A 21,917-nucleotide genomic window follows, 5' to 3' on the forward strand; every position below is an offset into this window, starting at 1 on the left:
TTCCCTACTCACACCTCTGCGCGGGGAAAATCTCCTTCCCCACGGCGCTCCCGCCCCCCGTGTACCCCAAGGAGCCCTTCTCTCACCCTCTATAACGAATATACCCAAGCTTCTTGTCCTCTCCCCGTGTGAGTTCTCCGGGCCGGCAGACGACAAGTCTAATGCCATCATCTCTCCACTCAAGTTCAGAGTCTGATGAGGCTCCCCAGCCTCGCGTCTGCCTCCCCACATCCATCCCGGGCAGCAGGTCCGTCGGGGCCGCCTTTCGATCCTCCCAAGAGCCCTGTTCCCTCCGACCCCAGGACCTTTGCGCATACCTGACGTGTCCCTCCTCCCCTGCGCCCACGCCATTGCTCAAACTGCAGGTCTCAGCATGTATTCCAGTTCCTCACCGTGTGTCCTTTGGGGATTAGTAAACCCCGGGACTGGCGGTATCCCCCGAGAATCCGAAGTGCCCACACCTTGGGGGAGAGCGAGATGCAGAAAGGAGGTCTTGACCTTTCGCGAAGGAGACCCCCGGGGCAAGAGTGCCCGGAACCCAGGGAGGGGAAGAGGATGGTGCCCGGGTTGAGCCTGAGGTGCCCCGTCTAGAAGACCCTCTCTGGCGTGGAAACGTGTTGGGCGAACACTGCAGGAGAGCCCGCGTGCGCGTCCCAGCGGAGGGTCCCGGGGACCCCGAGCTCGCAGCGCGCGGGGCGGGCTGCTCGCCGCGGGGTCGGCCTCCTCCGCGCGCCCGGCCGGCAGGTGCGGGCCCGCCCCGCTGCGCCCCCGCGACGTGCCCGCCCCCGCCCCCAACCCCCTCCTGAGCCGCGGTGGGCGGGGCCAGGCGCGCGCCGCCGCTCCCCGCTCCCGCCCCCGGCGCCTCAGTCCTCGCGGGCGGCCCGGCTCGGCGGCGCGCCATGGCCCGGAGCCTCGGCGGCCTCTGGCTGCTCCTGGGTGAGTAGGGCCGGGGTCCCTCGGGGAAGGTCGGGGGGAGAGGGGCGGCCTGGGGGCCCCGGGAGCTCGCGGGGGCGCGGGCACCTTTCCCGCGCGCGCCCGCGAACTCGCTTCTCCGCACCTGTGCTTGCCGGCCCCGCGCGGGCTCCCGCGTGTTAGCAGGCACCTTGCAGCCTCGGCGCCGGGAACCGGGTCCGCGGCCCATTTATCTAGAAACTAGTTAAAACCGAGAATCTCTGACTGTCTCTCTCATGCAGCACTTGCTGATTTACAAGTAAACCTCCCTAGGATGTCCTTTGCAAAAATGAGACCAGCCTTCTTCCTCGGGAACGTTTCCAAACCTTCTTGTTGTTGTTTGCTTGTGAACTTGGCACTTCTGTGTGCTAGAAATTCAAAGAGGGACTCTCGGTGAGGAGGCAGAGCATACTCAGCTTTCTGTTTGGGGAGAGATTATAAAACAAACCCAGGGACTGGAGGAACCTGCGCCACAGACTTAGCATAATTTACCTTGAAGTTGTCCTCATGACTTCCCTGTCAATGCTAAGAAACCTTGCTAAACTGCTTTAGCCACTGGACTCACTTCATGTAGTTAGTTACTTTTTAAGAAAAACTAAATACAGGGCACTTAAGCGGAAGAATCCAGCGGCCCGGAGATGCACGGCCGGCGGCTACTGCCCTGGTACTTGTGGTCTTTCCCCAGAACAGGTGATGTTGGTGGGGAGCACCTGAGTGCGAGTCCTGATGAGGGATGACCGCTGCCCTGATTATGTGGGGGGGGGGGGGGGGGGGGCAGCAGCTGGGAGCAGTGTGGCTTGTCGGCGGAGGTGGCCCAGGCCACCTGGAGGAGAGGGGCTTAGGGACGCGCAGGAGCCTGGTGGTTGCAGGCTGGCGGAGGAATCTCTCTGCATTTATTAAAACCCTTAGCATCTGCTTCCCTGCAATGTAATCTGAAAACTGATCTTGCCTCTTAAAGTGTCTTGGCCGAGGTTCTGTGTAAAGCAAAATCTTACAGTATTATTCTACCCTTTTGTGTTGGGATCCATTTGGCTTGACATGGAACTTACTGTTTTAGTTTCCTAAGAAATGAACGTGTCCCTGCTAACAAGGCAGGAAGCCGGGTTGTGTCTCTTTTCTTTTAAGGCAACTGACTTAATGTCCTCACTGCTGTCCAGAAGCTGCACCCCCTAAAGCCTGTGTAAATAAACACTATTGTCATGATCACATGTAAAGTCTTTCCTTGTTTACCAAGAAAGTAATACACGTTCTGGAAGTTCAAAGTCCTGTAATCTTAACATTATTCTGAGAGGTCTGGCTAATGTTTGTATCTTTATTTTCCAAATAAACGCCGCTTTACGAGGTTATCAGTAAATTAATGTCATTGGAGCCCAGCAGTAATTAGTAGAATTACGGAGCCCACAGTGTTTTCTTCCCAAATGATAGCAGTAGCCAGATCTCCCTTGGTGATGCAGATTTTGCTACCCAAAATAGCAATGTGGAATTTCTTTCTTTCTTTTTTTTTTAAGTATGCTAGTTCATAGGCTCAAGAACTTAACCGTAACCGTTTTATAACCAAGCTGTTGTAAGCCTGGACTTTGTGTATACGCTCGTGTTTCCAGAAGACTGGTATGACCGCATGCATTTTGTAAATTTTAAGTATAGCCACTGAAAAGTTTTTCATCAATCAGGAGAGGAGGACGTTTCCAGAGGAGCCAGGGTTATTCTGGGATGGCTGTGTTTGTTGGAAACCCCTGTATCTGTGAGCCCGCCCTCACCCGGTGTGCTGGCAGATGCCTTCTTCAGTGACATGCTTGTCTGTCACCTGACCTGGGAAGCAGGTGCCCTCCCTGGTGTGCAGGGAGGCGGGGGTTGGGGGGCCCGGCATTGAGGGTTTTCTTGCAAGGCTGCCGTATTTATTGAAATATATGACTCTATGTAAATACACGTATAAATGTTTGGGACTGACTGGGATGTCGCAGGAAATACAATAAACGTGTCTACTTTAGATTGTGGCGCTGGTTTCAGTCTGGAGACAGTTCTAACCCTGGAATCCAAAGCTGAAGGATTCTTGTTTGCGAATCAACTCGGCGTGTTTGTTTACTCTCCCTGGGTATTTAACCGCAGGGAGAGAAATTTCTGGATTTTTGTCTCCCTCCCGTAGGCATGTTACGGTCAGGCCCAGGCCAGAGCTGTTGAGAGAGCTTGTACCCACGTTGCAAGTCGTAGTGAGCCTCCTGCCAAGGGAATGTTTTCGGTGGAGTCCTTCCTTATGGCAAATAGCTGGTTCTGTTCCTCCAGATTCCAACCCCCCGCCCCCACCCGCCGCCGCCCGGAATGAGCCGATTCCACAGCTTCTCCTCAGTTAAAATGTGGGTCTGGCAGAGCGTGTGATGTGGTTGCCGCTTGTGGTGTGAATGCCAGCGCTGAGCCCCCAAGAGTGGAGCCCCCAGGTTTGGCTGCCAGCGTCCCCAGCCCTGGGGCGGGCAGAGCCCTTCCTTCCCAAGGCCAGGCCCACCCGGCATTGGGGGGACTCTCCCCTCTCTGGACCCCGACTCAGGCCTGTCCGCCAGGATTGCCTCAGGGAGGGCAGGGGACCCTGGCTGAACAATCCGTTTCCTGCTGGAGCCGTGGGAAAAGCGGGCTCCCTCCCCTCGGTTGGATCTCCAAACCCGGCTGTCACATCCCATCCTGTGAGCCGCGGGTGGGGGGACCATGACAACACAGACGGACAGGTGCCTGCTGCGCGGCAGCAGCAGTGGGCTCTGAGGGCTTGGAAACCCCGCCGGGAGCCTCTTCTCTCCCAGGCCTCGGGGAAGGCATCCTGAGCGTGTGTGGCAGGGAGGAGGAGAGCAGGAGTGGGAAGGGGAGAGGGGAGCCGGGTGGAGGAGGCCCCGTGCCCGCCTGCCTCTGCACGCCAGAGAGACAGGTGATGCTGAGAGAGGGGATGCCCGCCCCCCTCACACACAGAGCCCCCCGGTGAGGCGGCCTGGTCACCAGACCTGCCTCCCTCCGTGACAGGATGACCCCCGCCGCTGAGTGACGTTCTGGAGAACTCACGGGCTCTCAGTGAGGACGGTTATGTCAGCACAGCGGCCCAGGAGGGCTCCCGACCTAAACAGGACCGTATTCGTGTTAACATAATGAAGTGATTGTTGTCCGTGGAGAAGATTTTTTTTTCCCCCGAAGATTGTTTTATTTCAGTGTTTTCCTTGCCACGGAAAGACCTCACTTCCATCATCATCTGAAGCATGTAAGCACCCGCCCTGGGAGCGCCCCCCACCCCCACCCGGAGACGCACCAACCAGGCCGCGGGGGGGGGCAGAGGCCTCGCTTCCTTTGTTCCTCATCAGGCCTCACGCTGCCTCCTTTATTTGGTCCTCTGATGCCGCCCTCCCTGCCATGGACGGTCCCCACGGTGGCTTCTGGGACCTCTCCCGCCTGGCCTTGCTTGCCCCCTGCCCCCCAGTTGCACAGCCCCCCTTCCAGATGTCTGCCTGCCTCTGGGAAGCCTTCCCCGGCTGCCCCTCCCCCCTGCCACCCCTGGGGTGGGCAACCATCCTCCCACCGGCTCACTCACAGGGGCTGGGGTGCAGGGGGACCTGGGTAGCACCCACCGTGCTCTCCCGGGCTCTGCACCTCCTGTGCCCACAAGGCCCACCAGGAAGGAGTCTTCCTGAGCCACACGTGCCTGGGAGGGCAAAAGGCAGCAATTGGCCCAGGGAAAGAATTGCATACCGATGACCGCCATATTGTCACATACTCTGACCCGTGATCAACTAGAATTCAAGCAGTTCACGTATCACGAAGCTAAACCGCATGTCACAGAGGGAAGAGGTCTAGAAGGCATAATCACTTAAACAGAAACCTGGTGACACTGATACCCAAGGTTGGCTTTCTCTGTTTGTGTGTGTGTTTATTGCCTCTGGAAGATTCCATGGGTGTGATGGTCAGAGGAAAGATGGCTGCTGGCTGGGTAGGTGGACAGATAGGAGAGCGAAACCGTTTCTCCTGGAAACTCCTATGTGTCCTGTAGCTCAAGTGGGTCATGTTGTGTCATGACAGGAAAGGGGTTCTAGTAGGTAGCCCACTGCTGGAGGCTGCGCTGTTCAGCTTTGGACAGCCCCTCACCCCCGCAAGAATGGCCCAGCACCAACGTCTACGGGGCCGAGTCTGAGAAGCCCTTCCGTGTAAACACATAAACAGTGCTCTTTACGCAAAAGGAAATAAGCCCTGGGGGTAGAGCTGGAGGTGGGGGCCCTTCTCCCGAGCCCTGAGCAGTTTTGGAAGAGCCCTCCAGATCCCCAGGGTGGTTATGCAGAGGCCTGAATCTTGGAACTTTCCGGAAGCCTTGATGGCTGAAGTGTGGCAAGAGGAGGGCTTTGAGCAAGGCGGGCGCTCGAGGAGGACCCGAGCCTGTGGGCCAGGGTGAGCCGTCCAGATTTCATCCCAGGGCAGTGGGGAAGCCTGAAGCATCTTAAGTGGTTTGGGAGAGCCGTGGGCTGCTGTGCTTCGGCGGGTTGGAGACAGGGGAGCAGCGAGGGCTGGCGGGATGGGGGTGCAGCCGGAGGTTTGAGGTGGCAGGAGTGAGGGACGCGCCGTGGGTTTGGGTGTGGGCCGCAAGGAAGCAGGGAGGCATCGGGAGCCGCCGGGCGCCTGGCAGAGGTGGAGGGTGGGGGTCCCCTGCAGGGCTGGCGGGGAGGACGCATGGCCCCCACTTAAATTCAAACTTCAGAGAAACGACCGACCGTTTTAGTATAAGCCTGTCTCGTGCCATACTTCTAAATACTCATGCTTAGCTGACATTCACATTTACTTGGACGTCCTGTATTTTTATTTGCTGGAGCTGGGAGCCCCAGTCACAGCAGCCACGTTGGGCTAGCTGTCCCCCTTGGACAGTAAGGGACAATGGCAGGTAGGCCGGTGTCCACACAAGCGCAGGGCCCAGAAGAGAGGTACGGCCGGGAGAGACATCTGGGGTAACATCACAGTCGGGAAGGTGTGCGAAGCACAGACAGAAGGGATGAAGACGGGTGCTGGCCGGGGACCAGCAGTCAAGGCCACGGAGAGGAGACAGATGTGGCTGCAGGGTGCCACTGGGCACTTCGACAGGGGCAGCATCCGTGGGGCCCCTGAGAGAGGGGTCAGCCGGGGTCAGCCAGAGAGCCTGCCGACCTCAGGTTCCCTCTGGGGCGCCCTGGTTTTAAATATGCAGATCTCTGGTCCACCTGGGCCGTCTGCCCATTTTCTAGCTAAGTGGCTATTGGGGTTTGAATGGCAGTTGCTCTGATTTGTTGACCGATCGGGGAGGATTCACATCAAGACCAGCTGGTTAGGAAGCCGCACTCAGTACCTCCCCCCTCCAGCAGGACCCCGTGTCCCCCGCGGGTTCCTAGCGATTGCTGCAAACGGGCTCCCCTCCCCTATTTATTTTCTAACTGGCCGCTGCTGTCCTCTAGGCTCCTTCTCGTACGTTTGTGGTGTGGTTGGTTGGCCTCTCTCCCCGCCCTCGGTGTCTGGCAGGGCTGTCTTCTGGCTTTGTTTCCGTCCTTCTCCCCCTTGACTTTTTCAGACACGTCACGAGATCGTCTCAGGGACCCTTCACTTTGTTTTCTGCTCCCACTGGCTGGGACGGTGTCTCTTCTGCCAGCAGCGTCCCAAACCTTCGGTCTTTCTCCTTCGGGAGCAAGATGCTTTTTATGTCATGTTATCTCAGCTGGGTGAGCGGGGGAGGAAGGAAGGAGAACGAGCCTTCTTTCCACGTGTGAGCTCTGTTTTCTTGATGTGAAGGAAGAACCACTAACTGCAACCACACTAACAGCGGGAGGAGTTGGGAGCTCTCTGTGGCGGGGGGAGGGGGGGGGCTGCTGGCGCCATGGAGAGGGGGGCACAGGTGGAGAGGAGGTCTGCCATGCGAGTCTCGAGCCTTTCTGGGACAAACGGGGTCTCCCCAGGTGCCCGTGCAGACCCAGGAGTCTGCCGACCGCTGCTCGTCTTGTGTTTTGCTCCGTCATCGCTAGGTCAGGTGGCTTCGGTGCGTGGCGTTAGTGGCACTGGGTTCTCTTCCCAAAAGACGTGCGAGAACTTCCATCCTTTCCGTCTGTATCGGGGCAGTTTGCAAGGCGCGAATGAGAGACATCCCCCAAGAGCTGAGGACCCCCATTTTCACCCAGAAAACCATCTGGGTGGAGCCCCTTCGGGGCTGAAGAGAGCAGACTCTCATGGGTATGGGTCCGCCTGGGTTTCCTATTTCTCACGGCAAGGACCCTGTGTCACATTTTCTGTGAACTTGTCCATTTTATCCAACGTGTAACGATACAGACAATTATCTTATTTTTCTACTTGTGCCTGTGGACCTTTGCCCTTTTTCGGCCCGATTCGCGAACTGAGGGTTGCGCGTCGTTCCTTGATGGACGTGGACACGCTGGATCTCTGTCATCTGTCCCCCAGCCCCACCCCCAGCCGACCAGTTCTTTCTCCTCAAATGCTGAACCCGTTTGCTTTTCTTCTTAGCAGTGAAGCTTGTCCAGTCCATTCTCTGCTGGGCCTCTTGGCCGCCTTCCCCAAGTGTCTGTCTTGTGGCCGTTGTTAGTATTTTCTGGATTTTCCGTGTGTGTGGCTTCAGTTTCCTCCTTAGCCTCTGAATTCTTTGGAAGCAGGTTTTTTAAAAATCCCAACTGCTCAGGTTTTTTGGTTTCTGTTTCAGATTCTGCGTCTCCTTCTCTCCCTGACCCTCCGCCATTCATGCTCTGTCTCTCTCTGTCTCAAAACTAAATAAACGTTAAAAATTAAAAAATACATATGCATAACATAAGATTTACCACCTTACCCGTGTAAAGGTTCTGTGGCACCAAGTACGTTCACGTTGTCGGGCAGCCATCCTCATCATCCATCTCCGGAACTTTCTCGTCTTCCCAGACTGTAACTCTGCCATTAAACGCCAACTCTTCATAAACACGAACACCCCCTGCCCCAGCCCCCGCCGTCTGCTTTCTGCCCCTAGGAATGTGTACTTCATAGGAGCGAACTCATACAGTACTGTCTTTTTGTGGCCGGCTCGTTTCACTGAGCCTGATATCTTCGGGATTCACCCACCAGCAGCATATGGCAGGATTTCCTTCCTTTTCAAGGCTGAATCAGGGCGCCTGGGTGGCTCAGTCAATTAAGTGTCCCACTTCGGCTCAGGTCATGATCTTGCGGTTCATGAGTTCGAGCCCCACGCCGGGCTCTGGGCCGACAGCTCGGAGCCCGGAGCCTGCTTCCGATTCTGTGTCTCCCTCTCTCTCTCTGCCCCTCTCCTGCTTGTCCTCTCTCTCTCTCTTTCTCTCTCTCAAATATTAAAAAAAAAAAAAAAGTATAGATAGGCTACATTTTTATCTGTTCATCTGTTGGACACCTGTGTGGCTCCCGGCGTCTGACTGTCACGAGTCGTGCCGCTGTGAACACGCGTGTGCACGTATCTGTTCGAGACCCTGCTTTCACATCTTTTGTGTGTCTGCCTAGAAGTGGGGTTGCTGGCTCAGATGGTAGTTCTGTGTTTACTCTACTTACCCGGAACTGCCATCCTGGTTCCACGGCAAGGGCACCATTTTGCATTCCGTCAGCAATGCTCAAGCGTTCCAACTTGTCCACATCCTCACCAACACGTGTCGTTTTCTGGTTTTCTGAAGGTAGCCATCCTGGCAGGTGCAAGGTGCCCGTCACTGCTTCCCAGGTGGAATTTAACTCTGTCAGCGATGATACTCTGGTTTATCAGGTTTTTTTTTTAATTTTTTTTTCAACGTTTATTTTATTTTTTGGGACAGAGAGAGACAGAGCATGAACGGGGGAGGGGCAGAGAGAGAGGGAGACACAGAATGGGAAACAGGCTCCAGGCTCCGAGCCATCAGCCCAGAGCCCGACGCGGGGCTCGAACTCACGGACCGTGAGATCGTGACCTGGCTGAAGTCGGACGCTTAACCGACTGCGCCACCCAGGCGCCCCTATTTTTAGTCTGACGTTGTCTGACTCCACTGCCCGGTCTTTGGGTGTTATTCTGTGTCAGTTAGGTTTCGGGCCCGCTTTAGCATCCCATTTTCTCATGGATGCGGGGGACACGTGAACAGGTGCCCCCACGTCTAGCACAGAGCAGGCACTTCTGGCGGGGAGGGGAGGAGGGAGGCGGGGTCTCTGGGCCAGAGCAAGGGGGTGGTGGGCTGGGTCTGCCAGGAGGACCCTGGTCAGGTGACAAGCAGAGAACCTGCTTGATAAAGGCGTCATTGGACAAACTGCTGTTTGAATGGCGAATGAAACGGGGCTGTGGCCTAGAGGACTTTTCCTTTTCTCCCTTGACTGGCTTCTCAGAGAAGAGCCGGGGCTGGGGATTCCTCCTGCTGGGGATGGAGAGTCTTTTGGGGGGCAGACGGGACCCCCGGAGGGCAGTCAGTATGCTCAGAGGGAAGCACAGCAGTGGTGACATGCCCAGAGACCACGTGGGGAATGCCGAAAAGGACCGCGGCAACCACACAGGGGCTGGCACTGGGGCCTCCTGCCCGCTGGGGACAGGGCTTGGTGACTGAAGGGCCTGGTCCGGGGGAGCCAGAGAAACCAGCCATGAGGGAGGCAGGAGCAGGTGCTCCGAGAGGCCGGGAGCTCCTCCCTCAGGGCCTGGGCACCTCAACCTCTAGAACACTTGTCTCCAGGCCTTCCTGGTCCCGCCCCATCGGTGCCATCCTGAGGCCACCTCCCCCAGGGAGCCCCCTGCACTGTGGTTTATTTGTAAATCGAACACCTGCGCCAGTGCCCTGCATTGTCATTAAACACACACCAAATAGACTTCTTTGCAGGTGAGCTCTGAAAATTGGTTTATAAAATCACAGAATTCCTTTTGCCCTCCTCTGGTGGTACCACAAGTCCCTTCAGGATGCCATTGATGGCCGTGAGATTGAGTCTGGGTGCCGGCCCCTCCAGGACTCCGAGGGCCCCTTTGGGCCGTCTGTCCTCACCTTGACCTCTCTGCTGGTGCCCCTCTGTGGGAGCGGTCCTCCCAGTGAGGGGTGGGGGGGGGAGGCCTGCACCTGCTTCCCTCAGCACTGCACGCCGCCAGGCATCACTGTCGGTGGCTGGGTGGCCATCCATCGCGTGGACCTTCTGCCGCTCGAGCAAGACCCCTCTCGACCGCTCATGGGGAGGATGGCCCCGATGAAACCGGCCTGCACAGATGCCTCCCTTCAAAACTCCTGTGGACGTCGGTCATCCACAGGCTTTGGGGCCGCCTTGGGGGTCCCTGGCACTGAGCTGGCCAGCCTCACTGTCTCTCCCAGGTGTTCTGAGAGGAGCAAGTCAGGGATTGCCTCCTGGCTGCACCACTCCTGGCTGTGTGACTCTGGGCAGGTCTCTTAACCTCTCTGAGCCCCCACTGTCTCCATCTGTTAAATGAGAGAACGATAAAACCTGCCGTACTGGTTATTTGCAAGGATTAACTAGACCGATGCCTGTAGAGGGCTTAGGACAGGACTTGGCCACTTGAGGCATGGTTGTCGCCGCCCTGGGCGGGCGTCCCCAGCGTGCAGCCGTCCCCAGGATGAGCCGTGGGAGGAGAAGCACTTCTGGAAGTGGTGCGTAACAGACCTAGAGCCGGGCCTTCTTTCTACCCATGACGCCCAGCTTGCTTCAAAAAAAAATACAGATGATGGCTCTTGGCGGAGACACAGATATCCTCAGGCGCCCAAATGTGACATGGTATCGTGTCCCCCAGCACCAGCACCCTCTACAAGAGGTGAGAGCAACAGTATTTAAAAGAAGAGACGAGAAGACCATCTCCTAAGACCCAAGCCACTCTGAGCTTTCTAGAAGCCAGAAGAGGCCTGACAAGGGAAGCGGGCCGTCACCGGCGAGGAGTGCGAGGTGTCCCAGCGCATTCACACCTTCGCTTTCCGTGCCGTCAGCCCCCAAGCTCCCCAGAAGCCGCTGCAGGTGGACACCGTGTTCGGGGAGGTGCAGGCCCCGAGCTCCTGCATTCGGCTCAGGACCGGGTCCTCCTGGCAGCCGCCCCGGGGCCGGAGGAGGGCTGTGCACTGGGCAGCCAGGAAGGGATGGCTCACGGGGCCTTGACGCCCGAGTAGGGAGTTTTTACTGGACACACGAGAGGTTTAATCTCTTTTGCGGTGGGTTGTCATCTTGGTTTTTGTTTTCATTTGTCAGGATAGGCTGACGGATGAGGGCAGCGTGTTCAAACCGAGTTCCGAGTACGTCATTCCCTGGGGCACTCGGTGACAGGCCAGGCATGTAGCGTCCTGGGGATTTGGCTCCCGAGGGGGTGTCCTGGGGAAGTGGGTGTGGCTCTCCCTGCTGGCACCACTGTAGCGGGGGCCTGCGGAGTGAGGATCTTCCCGATGGTGATTAGAAGATCTGGAAGGAGCAAAGAGGTAACATTTTACCAACCGTATGTTTTTGTGGGATTTTTAAACTGTTTTTTAAGTTTATTTATTTTGAGAGAGAGAGAGAGCAGGGGAGGGACGGAGAGAGAATCCCAAGCAGGCTCTACGTCGTCAGCATGGAGCCTGACCTGGGGCTCGATCCGATCTCACAAACCGTGAGATCATGACCTGAGCCGAGATCAAGGGTGGGACACTTAACTGAGCCACCCGGGCACCCCTGCACTTACTATTTTTAAACAGTTGCACTGAGGTGTAACTGACCTAGAGTAAACAGAATATGTTTGAAGTGCACAATTTGGAAGGTTCAGACATACGTGTATACCTGTGTGTGGACTCAAGACAGTGAGCCCCTGAAAGTGTCCTGGCCCCTCCCAGTCTCCCCCTCCTGCGCCTCCCATGTCCTTCCCCACCATCACCCCTACAGGCCACTGGGTTCAGGCCTCCAGTGTCCTGTGGGTTGCTAAGGGAGGCTCATGTCGAAAACCCCACCAAGGTGGGCTGTTCATTTTGAAGTGGGATCGCTTCCATGAAAACACGTCCTCTGGAAAGCATTAGCCCACCTGGTGCGGGAGGTTCCCATTTCACAGACAGAGAAACTGAGGCCCAAGAGGTGAAGAAGCCTGCCCGGGCCCCAAGCGAGGCCTCCTCTATCTGGGGTCTCTGGAGGCTCGCAGGCTGCACTCCCCCTTCCCCCACTCACGGGCACCTCTGGGGGGTCTGTACTTCAGCCTCCAGCCGGGTCACCCTGCAGGAAGGCCTCCCTGCAGCTGCCCCTCCCCCAGCCCACCCCCCCCACCCTTCACCCCACCCGCCCCCCGACTGCAGCTCTGGAGGACGGTGTGGGCTCTCGGGTTCTCCCTCTGCAAATAGGAAATCAGCCAGAGCAGGATGGGCCCTTCCTGGCAGATCCGCAGGCACAGACCAGGGACCCGTAAAACGGGACATGTCGGGTTCCCATCCTGGGCCCCTTGTGTCTCATTGGAAAACCTAATATTAAAGGTCTCTCAGTGCACCTGTCCTGCAGCCCTGAAGCCCAGGGGAGCCCGGCCTCCCTGTCTTTCCGGCCCCCGGTCACCTTGCCTGAGGGTCCCTCTGCCCTTGTGTGGCCACCATTGCTGCTCAGGCCAGGGGCGTTTTCCGCTGTGGAGAGAGGGAGCTCGTTCTTGTAATTCTCCCTAAAAGGACACCTGATTCTTGACGAACGCACATGCCAGGGAAGGCTGCTGTCCTGACGCGCCGAGGACGGAATGCTATCTGCTCACGGCCTCCGCACACGGCCTTTTAAAGACAGAGTTACGAGTGATTTCGTTCACAACCACACAGGAACAGAACCCATCTGGCCCCAAACAGCGGGGTTTAAAACTTCTGGCAGTTTTAGTCAGTTAAAATGGTAAGGTACTCTCTCTCCAAGGAAAGAAACCCCGTGAGGCTTGTTTAAGAAAAAGGGGTGCCTGGGTGGCTCAGTGGGTCAAGCGTCCTGACTCGGCTCAGGTTTGTGGGTTCGAGCCTCCTGTCGGGCTCTGCGCTGACAGCACGGAGCCTGCTTGGGATTCTCTCTCTCTCTCTCTCTCTCTCTCTCTCTCTCTCTCTTTCTCTCTCAAAATAAATAAATAAACATTAAAAGAGAGAAGAAGAAAGAAAAACACCTCAAACCAGGCACCTGGGCGGCTCAGTCAGTGCAGCCCCTCCGTCCTGTTAGTGTCTCTGTCCCTGATTCCTCGGGTGCTCCCAGGAGCCCCCGGGGGTTTCTGTCACCCGTGGCCGAGCGTCCTGACCGAGAAGCACGTTCATCTTTGCCCTGAATCTGACCCTTCCCGCACAGGAGGGGAGCCCACGATGGAAGCGCCCTAGCTCCCCTCTCACACAGAACACCCGCTGACCCTCTGGTCAGCCAGTGTCACTGTCCCAACGACAGAGGACAGATGTTAACGTGCACGCACGTCAGAGAGGGTGGGAGAGGCGGGGCAGCAGATACTGTTCTGAGAAAACAGAGCTGCTCCAGCCCCCAAATGAGGCTGAGGAAGTGGCCAGGGGAACGGCTGGGGACAGCTGGGACCTCTCGGAGGAGGAGGAGGCCACAGCCACGGACAGGCCACGCTTGGGGAAAGGCATCTGTTCCCAGTGGGGAGATAGGCAGGGTGCTGGGGGCAGCGAGGGCTGGGGACAGAGGGGTGACCCTTGGAATGAGGCTGGATGGGCAGCTTGGAATTCCTTCCAGAAGCCGGTGTCCTAGCACCCCTGAGCTCCCTGTGAGCCCCCAGCACCTCTGTGTCCACGGCCGGTGGGCTTTCTCAGGGGTACCCTTGCCGTGCTCGCGTGGGATCCGTGGGGCACCCGCCAGGGCTGTTGGGAAGTGTCAGGAACAGAGGGGTGGGGGGCTCCTGAGGGCAGGACTCCTGAGGGCTCCCAGAGAGCCCCAGGGACATGCTGTGGCCTCCCGGCCTCCACTGCCACGCGCCCTGGCGGGGGGGGGGGGCCCTCCTTCCCAGAGCATCAAGGGAGGCCTGGCCTGGCCCGCACGTGGGTCCTGTCCTCGGGAGACCCTCCAAGGAGCTTTCCCCACATGCCATCCTTTTACCCCCACCCTGCCCGCCGGCCTTACTCCCCAGCTTCTCCGGCTAACACCCCAGGAGCCTTCTGGGGTGTCCTGCCCACCCTGGTGAGACCCTGCCCATGGGATGCCCTCCAGGAAGCGGACACAGGGATGGCCGCGGCTCAGACTTCTGCTGCCTGGCCTCCCCTCTACCTCTGCCTTCGCTGGGTTTGTTGTGTGTTTTGTTTGGGTTTAATTTTTCTTTCGCAGCTCTGGAATGTCGCTTTGTCAGCTTTGACCCACTCTATGATGTATGCAGCCTGGGGCCTGTCACGTAATTAGTTCAGTGGCTGAGTTCTCTCTCCCACGCCCGTCTCACGTTCTGGCGGAATCGGTGGGGGCTCGGGGGTCTTCAGATAAACCCTCTGAAAGAGCGTGGAGCCCGTGGATGCCTCTGGGGGCGCCTTGCCGTATCTCTTCCTGGGACCCACAGGGTATCAGTCCCCTCTGACCACAGTCCTCCCCTGACCCTGAGTCTCTGACTCTGCAGGGGCACGTTGTGTGTGGGTGCACACTTGTGGCTGGACGCCTGTCCCCTTCCCGAGAGCTCTCGTTGCCTTGAGGGGATAGCTCTTGCCCACTTTGAGACATCCTGGCCTCTCTTCCAGGAGCACAGCCCCTGACCAGCCTCCCAGTACCTGGGACTCTGGGAGGGCCAGGGGAGGTCACACCTGAGGGGACTTCAGGGCATTGCTGTCAGTGCTCCCAGGTGGCCTCCACGGCTGGCCTGCCCTCAAGTTCCTCAGTGTCAGTCTCCTCTTCACTCATGTTTAAGGCTGCCAGTCAACTCTGTTACCTTACCCAAGACTGTTCTTTACCTCTTCCTCTCCCGGTTTGACACCTTACTCTGTGAGCCAGCTGTCACCTCTGCCCAGGGCTTCAGCTTCCCATTCAATACTCCATTCTAGCACAGCTGTGGGCTGGGTCCTATCTATCCACCTACCCACCCATCCATCCATCCATCCATCCGTTCATCCATCCACCCACCCATCCATCCATCTACCCACCCACCTGTCCGTCCACCCACCCACCCCATCCATCTACCCACCCACCTGTCCATCCACCCACCCACCCCATCCATCTACCCACCCATCTGTCCATCCAATCATCCATCCATCCACCCACCCATCCATTCATCCATCCATCCATCCATTCAACTGTCTATCCACCCACCCACCCATCCACTCACCACCTGTCCATCCATCCACCCATCTAGCTTCCCACCCATCTGTCCATCCAATCATCCATCTATGCACCCACCCACCCATGCATCCATTCATCTATCTACCCATCCACCCATCCATCCGTCCATGCACCCATCCATTCATCCATCCATCTATCCACCACCCATCCATCCATCCATCCATCCATCCACCCACCCACCCACCCACCCAGCCAGCCAGCCATTCATCTATCCACCCACTCATCCATCCACCCACCCACCTGTCCATCCACCCACTCCATCCATCTACCCACCCATCTGTCCATCCAATCATCCACCCATCCACCCACTCATCCATCCATCCACCCACCCATCCATTCGTCCATCCATCCATCCAACTGTGTATCCACCCACCCATCCACTCACCACCTGTCCATCCACCCACCCATCTAGCTTCCCACCCCTCTGTCCATCCAATCATCCATCTATGCACCCACCCACCCACCCATGCATCCATCCATCCATCCACCCACTCATCCATCCATCCACCCTCCCAGCCATATGTCCATCCATCCAACCAATCATCCACTCATCCATCCACCCACCTGTTCATCCACCCACCCATCCATCCACCCACCCATCCATTCATCTGTTCATCCATCCACCACCCACCCACCCACCCATCCATCCGCCACCCACCCACCCACCCACCCATCCATCTACCCACCCACCCATCTACCCACCCATCCACCCACCCATCTGTCCATCCAATCATCCATCTATCCACCCACCCATCCATTCGTCCATGCATCCATCCATTCAACTGTCTATCCACCCATCCATCCACTCACCACCTGTCCATCCACCCACCCCATCCATCTACCCACCCATCTGTCCATCCAATCATCCACCCATCCACCCACTCATCCATCCATCCACCCACCCATCCATTCGTCCATCCATCCATCCATTCAATTGTCTACCCACCCACCCACCCATCCACTCACCACCTGTCCATCCACCCACCCATCTAGCTTCCCACCCATCTGTCCATCCAATCATCCATCTATGCACCCACCCACCCACCCATGCATCCATTCATCTATCCACCCACTCATCCATCCATCCACCCTCCCAGCCATATGTCCATCCATCCAACCAATCATCCACTCATCCATCCACCCACCTGTGCATCCACCCACCCATCCACCCATTCGTCTGTCTACCCACCCGTGTACCCACCAGGAACACCCATCCGGGAACTCTCCATTGAGCCCCCTGAAGCTGCAGTCTGAAATGGCACTTCACAGCCTGCTGTCATGACCCCCATCTATGACCCCCAACACCTCTCTTCATCTTCTGCCCTCTCCCCCAGGTCTGCAGTGAAAGAGAGGTCAGGCCCTCCACTATATTGCCCAGCTTCCTGCCTAGTCCCCAACACCTTGGGACTGGGCATTAGCTGAGTTCAGTCAAACCTACACCTCTTCTGGTGCTGGGTCCTTAGGCCTGCTTCTGAGCCCCAAAGCCTCAGTTTCCCGTCTAGTAAGTTGATGATCACAGTAGGACCTGCCTCCAAGCTATCTGTGGGTGTGAAGAGCTTGGGCAGTGCTGTGCATTGTAGAGGCCAGAGGACCGTTTCCTTTGCATTTTATTCTTGGAAGACGGAGGCAGAGGGGGCAGGTGTCTGAGGGGCCGTGGGGCGAGCCCACTCAAGTACACACCCCCTTCTAGGCCATGTTTCAGAGTCAGGGAGCCCAGAACTCCATACCCAGTGTACCTGCCCTGAGGGCTGCCGGCCTCTCCTCGGGTGGGCTCTTCCTCCCGCCTGCGGCCTTATGGGCTGCAAGGGTCAGCTGAGTGTCCACACGTGTCCATGAGGCCCAGCAAGGAGTCCAAGAATTCCTGGTACAACCCTGGCTTCCCAGCTGCGGTCTCCATCCAGGGATTTGGCAAAGCCGTGATGGTAGGGGTGGGGCTGGGGTGCCCTGTGGGCAGAGGGCCAACATTGCCTGGGGGGCAGTAGGTGGGCTGGGCCTCAAAGAGGGAATGTGAAGGACCTCCCACCCTGGCCCTGCACTGTTCCCTAGGGAGGCGGAGAAAGCAGATGTCCAGCGTGGAGGGGAAGAGGAGGGAGGCCTAGGGGTGGGGACCCGGGGGACAGTCTTCCCCACCTGCCCAGCAGCCACCAGAGCCAGTTGTGGGCTTAGGGGGGACGAGGGAATTTTGATCTGGGCAGTGCATTCCCTGAACTTTTTACTTTCGAGCTCATATTTATTAAGCGGGAGGGTAAAACACGTTTCACGTCGCAGTTTGTCAGCCTGGTTTGTAACTGGTAAGCATCCGGACATAGGGGATGGGAGCAGGGAGCTCCTTGCAGCCAGTAGGCTGTTCCTGGGGCCAAGGGCTGCAGCCTGGACCCCACATTCTGGCCCACGTAGGCCAGAGGCCTGGTGGCATTGAGGAGAGGAGCCCGTGTCTGGTCCCGGGGTCCTCAGTTTGCACATGTATGAAGTGGGGGTGTGGGGAACTGCATCAGGGGTTGGTGCGAGGGATGGAGTGGTGCGTGAGCATCAGACCCAGGCCCGGTGCCGCTTGTGACGGTCAGTCCTGGCCTCGTCCGCGCGGAGCACTGGGAGGCGCCGTCAGACCCACTGTCAGCAGGCAGGGACCTCGCTGGGTTCTGCGGTGGTGGGTGAGCCAGAGGCTCCCTCTCCAGGGATTATGTGGAAGTGGGTTCTGGGATGGGTGTGCAGGGAAGACAGGGGAGGCTGTGGGGGGGGAGGCAGGGGAGGGTATGGGGGGGAGGCAGGGGAGGGTGTGCGGCGTGGAGGGGAGGCAGGTGAGGGTGAGGGGGAAGGCAGGGAACCTAGGACCTGGAACCTGGAACCTAGTTCCCTCAGTCCCCGTGGTCAGCTGAGGGGGAGGGGGAGGCAGGGAGGGGGAGGGGGAAGGCAGGGGAGGGTATGGGGGGAGGGGGAGGCAGGGGAGGGTGTTCGGTGGGGGGGGCAGGGGAGGGTATGGGGGTAGGCAGGGGAGGGTGTGCGGTGCGGGGGGAGACGGGAGGGTGAGGGGGAAGGCAGGGGAGGGTGTGTGGTGGGGGGGGAGACGGGAGGGTGAGGGGGAAGGCAGGGGAGGGTATGGGGGGTAGGCAGGGGAGGGTGTGCAGGGAAGGCAAGGGAGGGTATGGAGGGGTAGGCAGGGGAGGGTGTGCAGGGAAGGCAGGGGAGGGTGTGCGGTGGGGGGGGAGACGGGAGGGTGAGGGGGAAGGCAGGGGAGGGTATGGGGGGTAGGCAGGGGAGGGTGTAGGGGGGAGGCAGGGGAGAGTGGGCGGGGAAGGCAGGGGAGGGTACGGGGGGGTAGGCAGGGGAGGGTGTGCAGGGAAGGCAGGGAAGGGTGTGTGGTGGGTGGGGGAGGCAGGGGAGGGTATGGGGGGGTAGGCAGGGGAGGGTGGGTGGGTCCCAGAGAGGCTGACGGTCCCCTGGGCCCTTCGTTGCAGTGCATCACCTCCTCATGGCCACGGCCTGCCAGGATGCCAACTCTGGCGCTCTCCTCCAGGAGCTCTGCCTCACCCAGTTCCAGGTGGACATGGAGGCCATCGGGAAGACGCTGTGGTGCGACTGGGGCGAGACCGTCAAGTGAGTGTCGTGTGGCCCCTGGCGGGAGGGACGTGGCTGGGGTGGGAGCCACAGGGTCTGGTGCAAGGAGCCCGCTCGCGGCCGCGGTGAGGGGTTCTTCGCCAAAGTCTGTGGTGGCGGAATGTGGCCGTGGGCGAAGGAGGGCGCCAGCGATAAGCGAGTGGGGGCGGGAGGAGGCCATGTCCACAATGACCTGGGGCCAGGACGGATGGTGGGCCTTGTACGGGGGGAGCTCCGGGAGGGAGGGTTCCGTCTGGGCCGTGTCTAGCTGAGACGCTCGTGGCCCATCCACGTGCAGGCGTGCGGGGGACGACAGAGAGCACCGTCTAGTGGCCGGGGGCTGAGTCTCGGTGGCAGGAGCCCCAGCTTGCACGGATGGCTCCGCTGGTTCCCTCGGTCCCCGTGGTCAGGCTGAGGCTGTTATTCCCACCCTGTTTGGGGCTCCGAGCTTCATCAACCTTTCATGACCTGTGAACCGCCACCGAAGACAGCTGGCACTGAGCCCCTTCCCCTTTGTGACTTCAGTTTTTCTGCCAAAGGGCCCTTCTTCCCGCCTCGCTGGGTGTATCCAGGGCCCCAGGCATTCCTCGGTGGGGTCGGGGGCTCTCCCCACCCGGGGCCCAGGCTCTTGGTGCTCTGGACCGGGAGCCAGAACTTGAGCATGATGGAGGAGGCAGGTGCTAGCATCAGAACAGCCTGTGCTTTAGGCTAATTGGTCTTCTGCCTCAGCAGAGGGATTTGTGTTTAAATTAAGGATGGCACGCTAATACAATCCAGGGAGGACACAGTGGGGTCCCCAAAGAAAAGCAGTCTCCCCGCTTATCTTGAGTAAGTGACCACGGATTGGTGCGGATGGCCTGCACACGGGTGGCCCAGCAGCCGACGGGGTAACGCCAGTGGTGTTCCCAAAGAAGCAGGGGTGACATGGTCTTAGAAATGGGAGCCACCACAGGCAGTCCCCAGTAGCGCTCTGGATGCAGACGGGAGTAACGATCAGTCGGGCCAAAGAAAGTTTTCCATCTTTCGAGCCAGGGGGTAAAACAAAAAGGGAATAGAGGCAGGGCTGAGGGTGACGTTGCTAGGACATTTTGTTTTAAGTTTATTTATTTATTTATTTTGAGATAGAGAGCAAACAGGGAAGGGGCAGAGAGAGAGAGAGAGAGAGAGAGGGAGAGAGGGAGAGAGAGAGACCCAAGCAGGCTCCACACTGTCAGCACACAGCCCAACACAGGGCTCGAACTCAGACTGTGAGATCATGACCTGAGCTGAGATCAAGAGTCGGACACTTAACCGACGGAGCCATCCGGGCGCCCCAGGACATTCTTTTATTTAAAAAGAAAATCAATGGGGCGCCTGGGTGGCGCAGTCGGTTAAGCGTCCGACTTCAGCCAGGTCACGATCTCGCGGTCCGTGAGTTTGAGCCCCGCGTCGGGCTCTAGGCTGATAGCTCAGAGCCTGGAGCCTGTTTCCGATTCTGTGTCTCCCTCTCTCTCTGCCCCTCCCCATTCATGCTCTGTCTCTCTCTGTCCCAAAAATAAATTAAAAACGTTGAAAAAAAAATTTAAAAAAATAAATAAATAAATAAAAAGAAAATCAAGATATTTGAGGGAGCTGGAAGCAGAAGTCCTCATGGGAACGGTATGTCAGCACATCAGCTGAGGCCTGCCGGCCCAGGTCTGTGGTCGGCAAGATAAGAGCCTGGAGAGAGGTCCTAGTCCCTGGAACCTAGTACACACAACATCACATGGCAAAGGGGAAGTAGATTACAGATGCAACTAAGGTTGCTGAGCAGGTGACTTTGAGTGGGGAGATTATCCCGGATTATCCGGGTGGGTCCGAGTAAGCACAAGGGGCCTTAAATGGTCCCATCGAGGCCTTTGGAGCAACATCAGACTGGCTTTTGTGTCCCTCTGACGCACCCTCCTGCCCATCCTTCTTTGAGCACCTCCTTACTTTCTGGTACCCCAAGATTTTCCAGGCTCATCGTATACATTTTCTGCCCCCTTCCCCACTCCCCAGAAGCAGCGGTTTCTTCAAGGAAGCCCTGGTTTCTTTTATTAAAGAATGTTGTTTAGAGATGCCTGGGGGCTCAGTCGGTTGAGCGTCCAACTTCGGCTCGGGTCATGATCTCACGGTCTGTGAGTTCGAGCCCCGCGTCGGGCTCTGTGCCAACAGCTCAGAGTCTGGAGCCGGCTTCGGATTCTGTCTCATTCTCTCTCTGGCCCTCCCCGATTTGTGCTCTGTCTTTCAAAAATAAATAAATGTGAAAAAAAAAATGTCGTTTAGGGGCGCCTGGGTGGCTCAGGCAGTTAAGCATCAACTTCAGCTCAGGTCATGATCTCACAGTCAGTGGGTTTGAGCCCCGAGTCGGGCTCTGTGCTGACAGCTCGGAGCCTGGAGCCTGCTTCGGATTCTGTGTCTCCTCCTGTCTCTGCCCCTCCCCTGCTCATGCTCTGTCTCCCAAAAATAATAAATAAAAACATTAAAAAAAGGTTTAAAAAAAACCCAAACTATGGAACTTGTTAAAAAGAAAAAAGAGGGGCGCCTGGGTGGCGCAGTCGGTTAAGCGTCCGACTTCAGCCAGGTCACGATCTCGCGGTCCGGGAGTTCGAGCCCCGCGTCGGGCTCTGGGCTGATGGCTCAGAGCCTGGAGCCTGCTTCCGATTCTGTGTCTCCCTCTCTCTCTGCCCCTCCCCCGTTCATGCTCTGTCTCTCTCTGTCCCAAAAATAAATAAAAAAAACGTTGAAAAAAAAAAAAAAGAAAAAAGAATGTCGTTTAGAAGCCAAGATACACACACACACACACACACACACACACACACACACACACACTCTCTCTCTCTCTCTCTCTCTCTCTGTCTCTGTCTCTGTCTCTCTCTCTGTCTCTCATGTCAGGAATTCACGTGTAACCAGGGAGACCTTACAAGCCCTGAGAGAAAACATGGGTGAGGTCTCCTGGAGCCTCCGTGGGGGGAAGGCTGAATAACAACGATATTTATATATTGTTACTGTAGTAACAGTATTGATTTCAAGGAATCGGTTTATGCGACTGGGGAGGGGGGAGGGTCTGGCAAGTCCAAAATCTGCAGGACAGGCCAGCACAGCTGATGCTGTAGCCCGGGGGGCAGAGTTTCCTAACTTGCCCCAACGTAAGGCCTTTCAACTGACCGGATGAGGCC

At 57.7% G+C, this 21,917-nt stretch overlaps 1 protein-coding gene across 3 annotated transcripts in view; it reads left to right on the top strand.

The window, feature by feature from the left end:
* The first annotated feature begins 855 nt into the window (after positions 1–855).
* The window catches only part of RAMP1 (receptor activity modifying protein 1), a 48,701-nt gene continuing 27,639 nt past the window's right edge, over positions 856–21,917 (top strand). Inside the window, exons 1-2 of one of the 3 annotated variants that reach the window (XM_030325577.1) lie at positions 856–936; positions 18,600–18,738. In XM_030325577.1, coding sequence (XP_030181437.1) covers positions 900–936; positions 18,600–18,738 — 176 coding nt within the window. In that variant the 5' untranslated portion in view covers positions 856–899. Of the gene's footprint in view, positions 937–3,970; positions 4,184–11,232; positions 11,337–18,599; positions 18,739–21,917 lie in introns of those variants that run through there. The other 2 variants (XM_030325578.2, XM_030325579.1) reach the window with 2 other exon arrangements.

The sequence above is a fragment of the Lynx canadensis genome, chromosome C1 (genome assembly GCF_007474595.2).
Source record: "Lynx canadensis isolate LIC74 chromosome C1, mLynCan4.pri.v2, whole genome shotgun sequence".
Lineage (NCBI taxonomy): Eukaryota > Metazoa > Chordata > Mammalia > Carnivora > Felidae > Lynx > Lynx canadensis.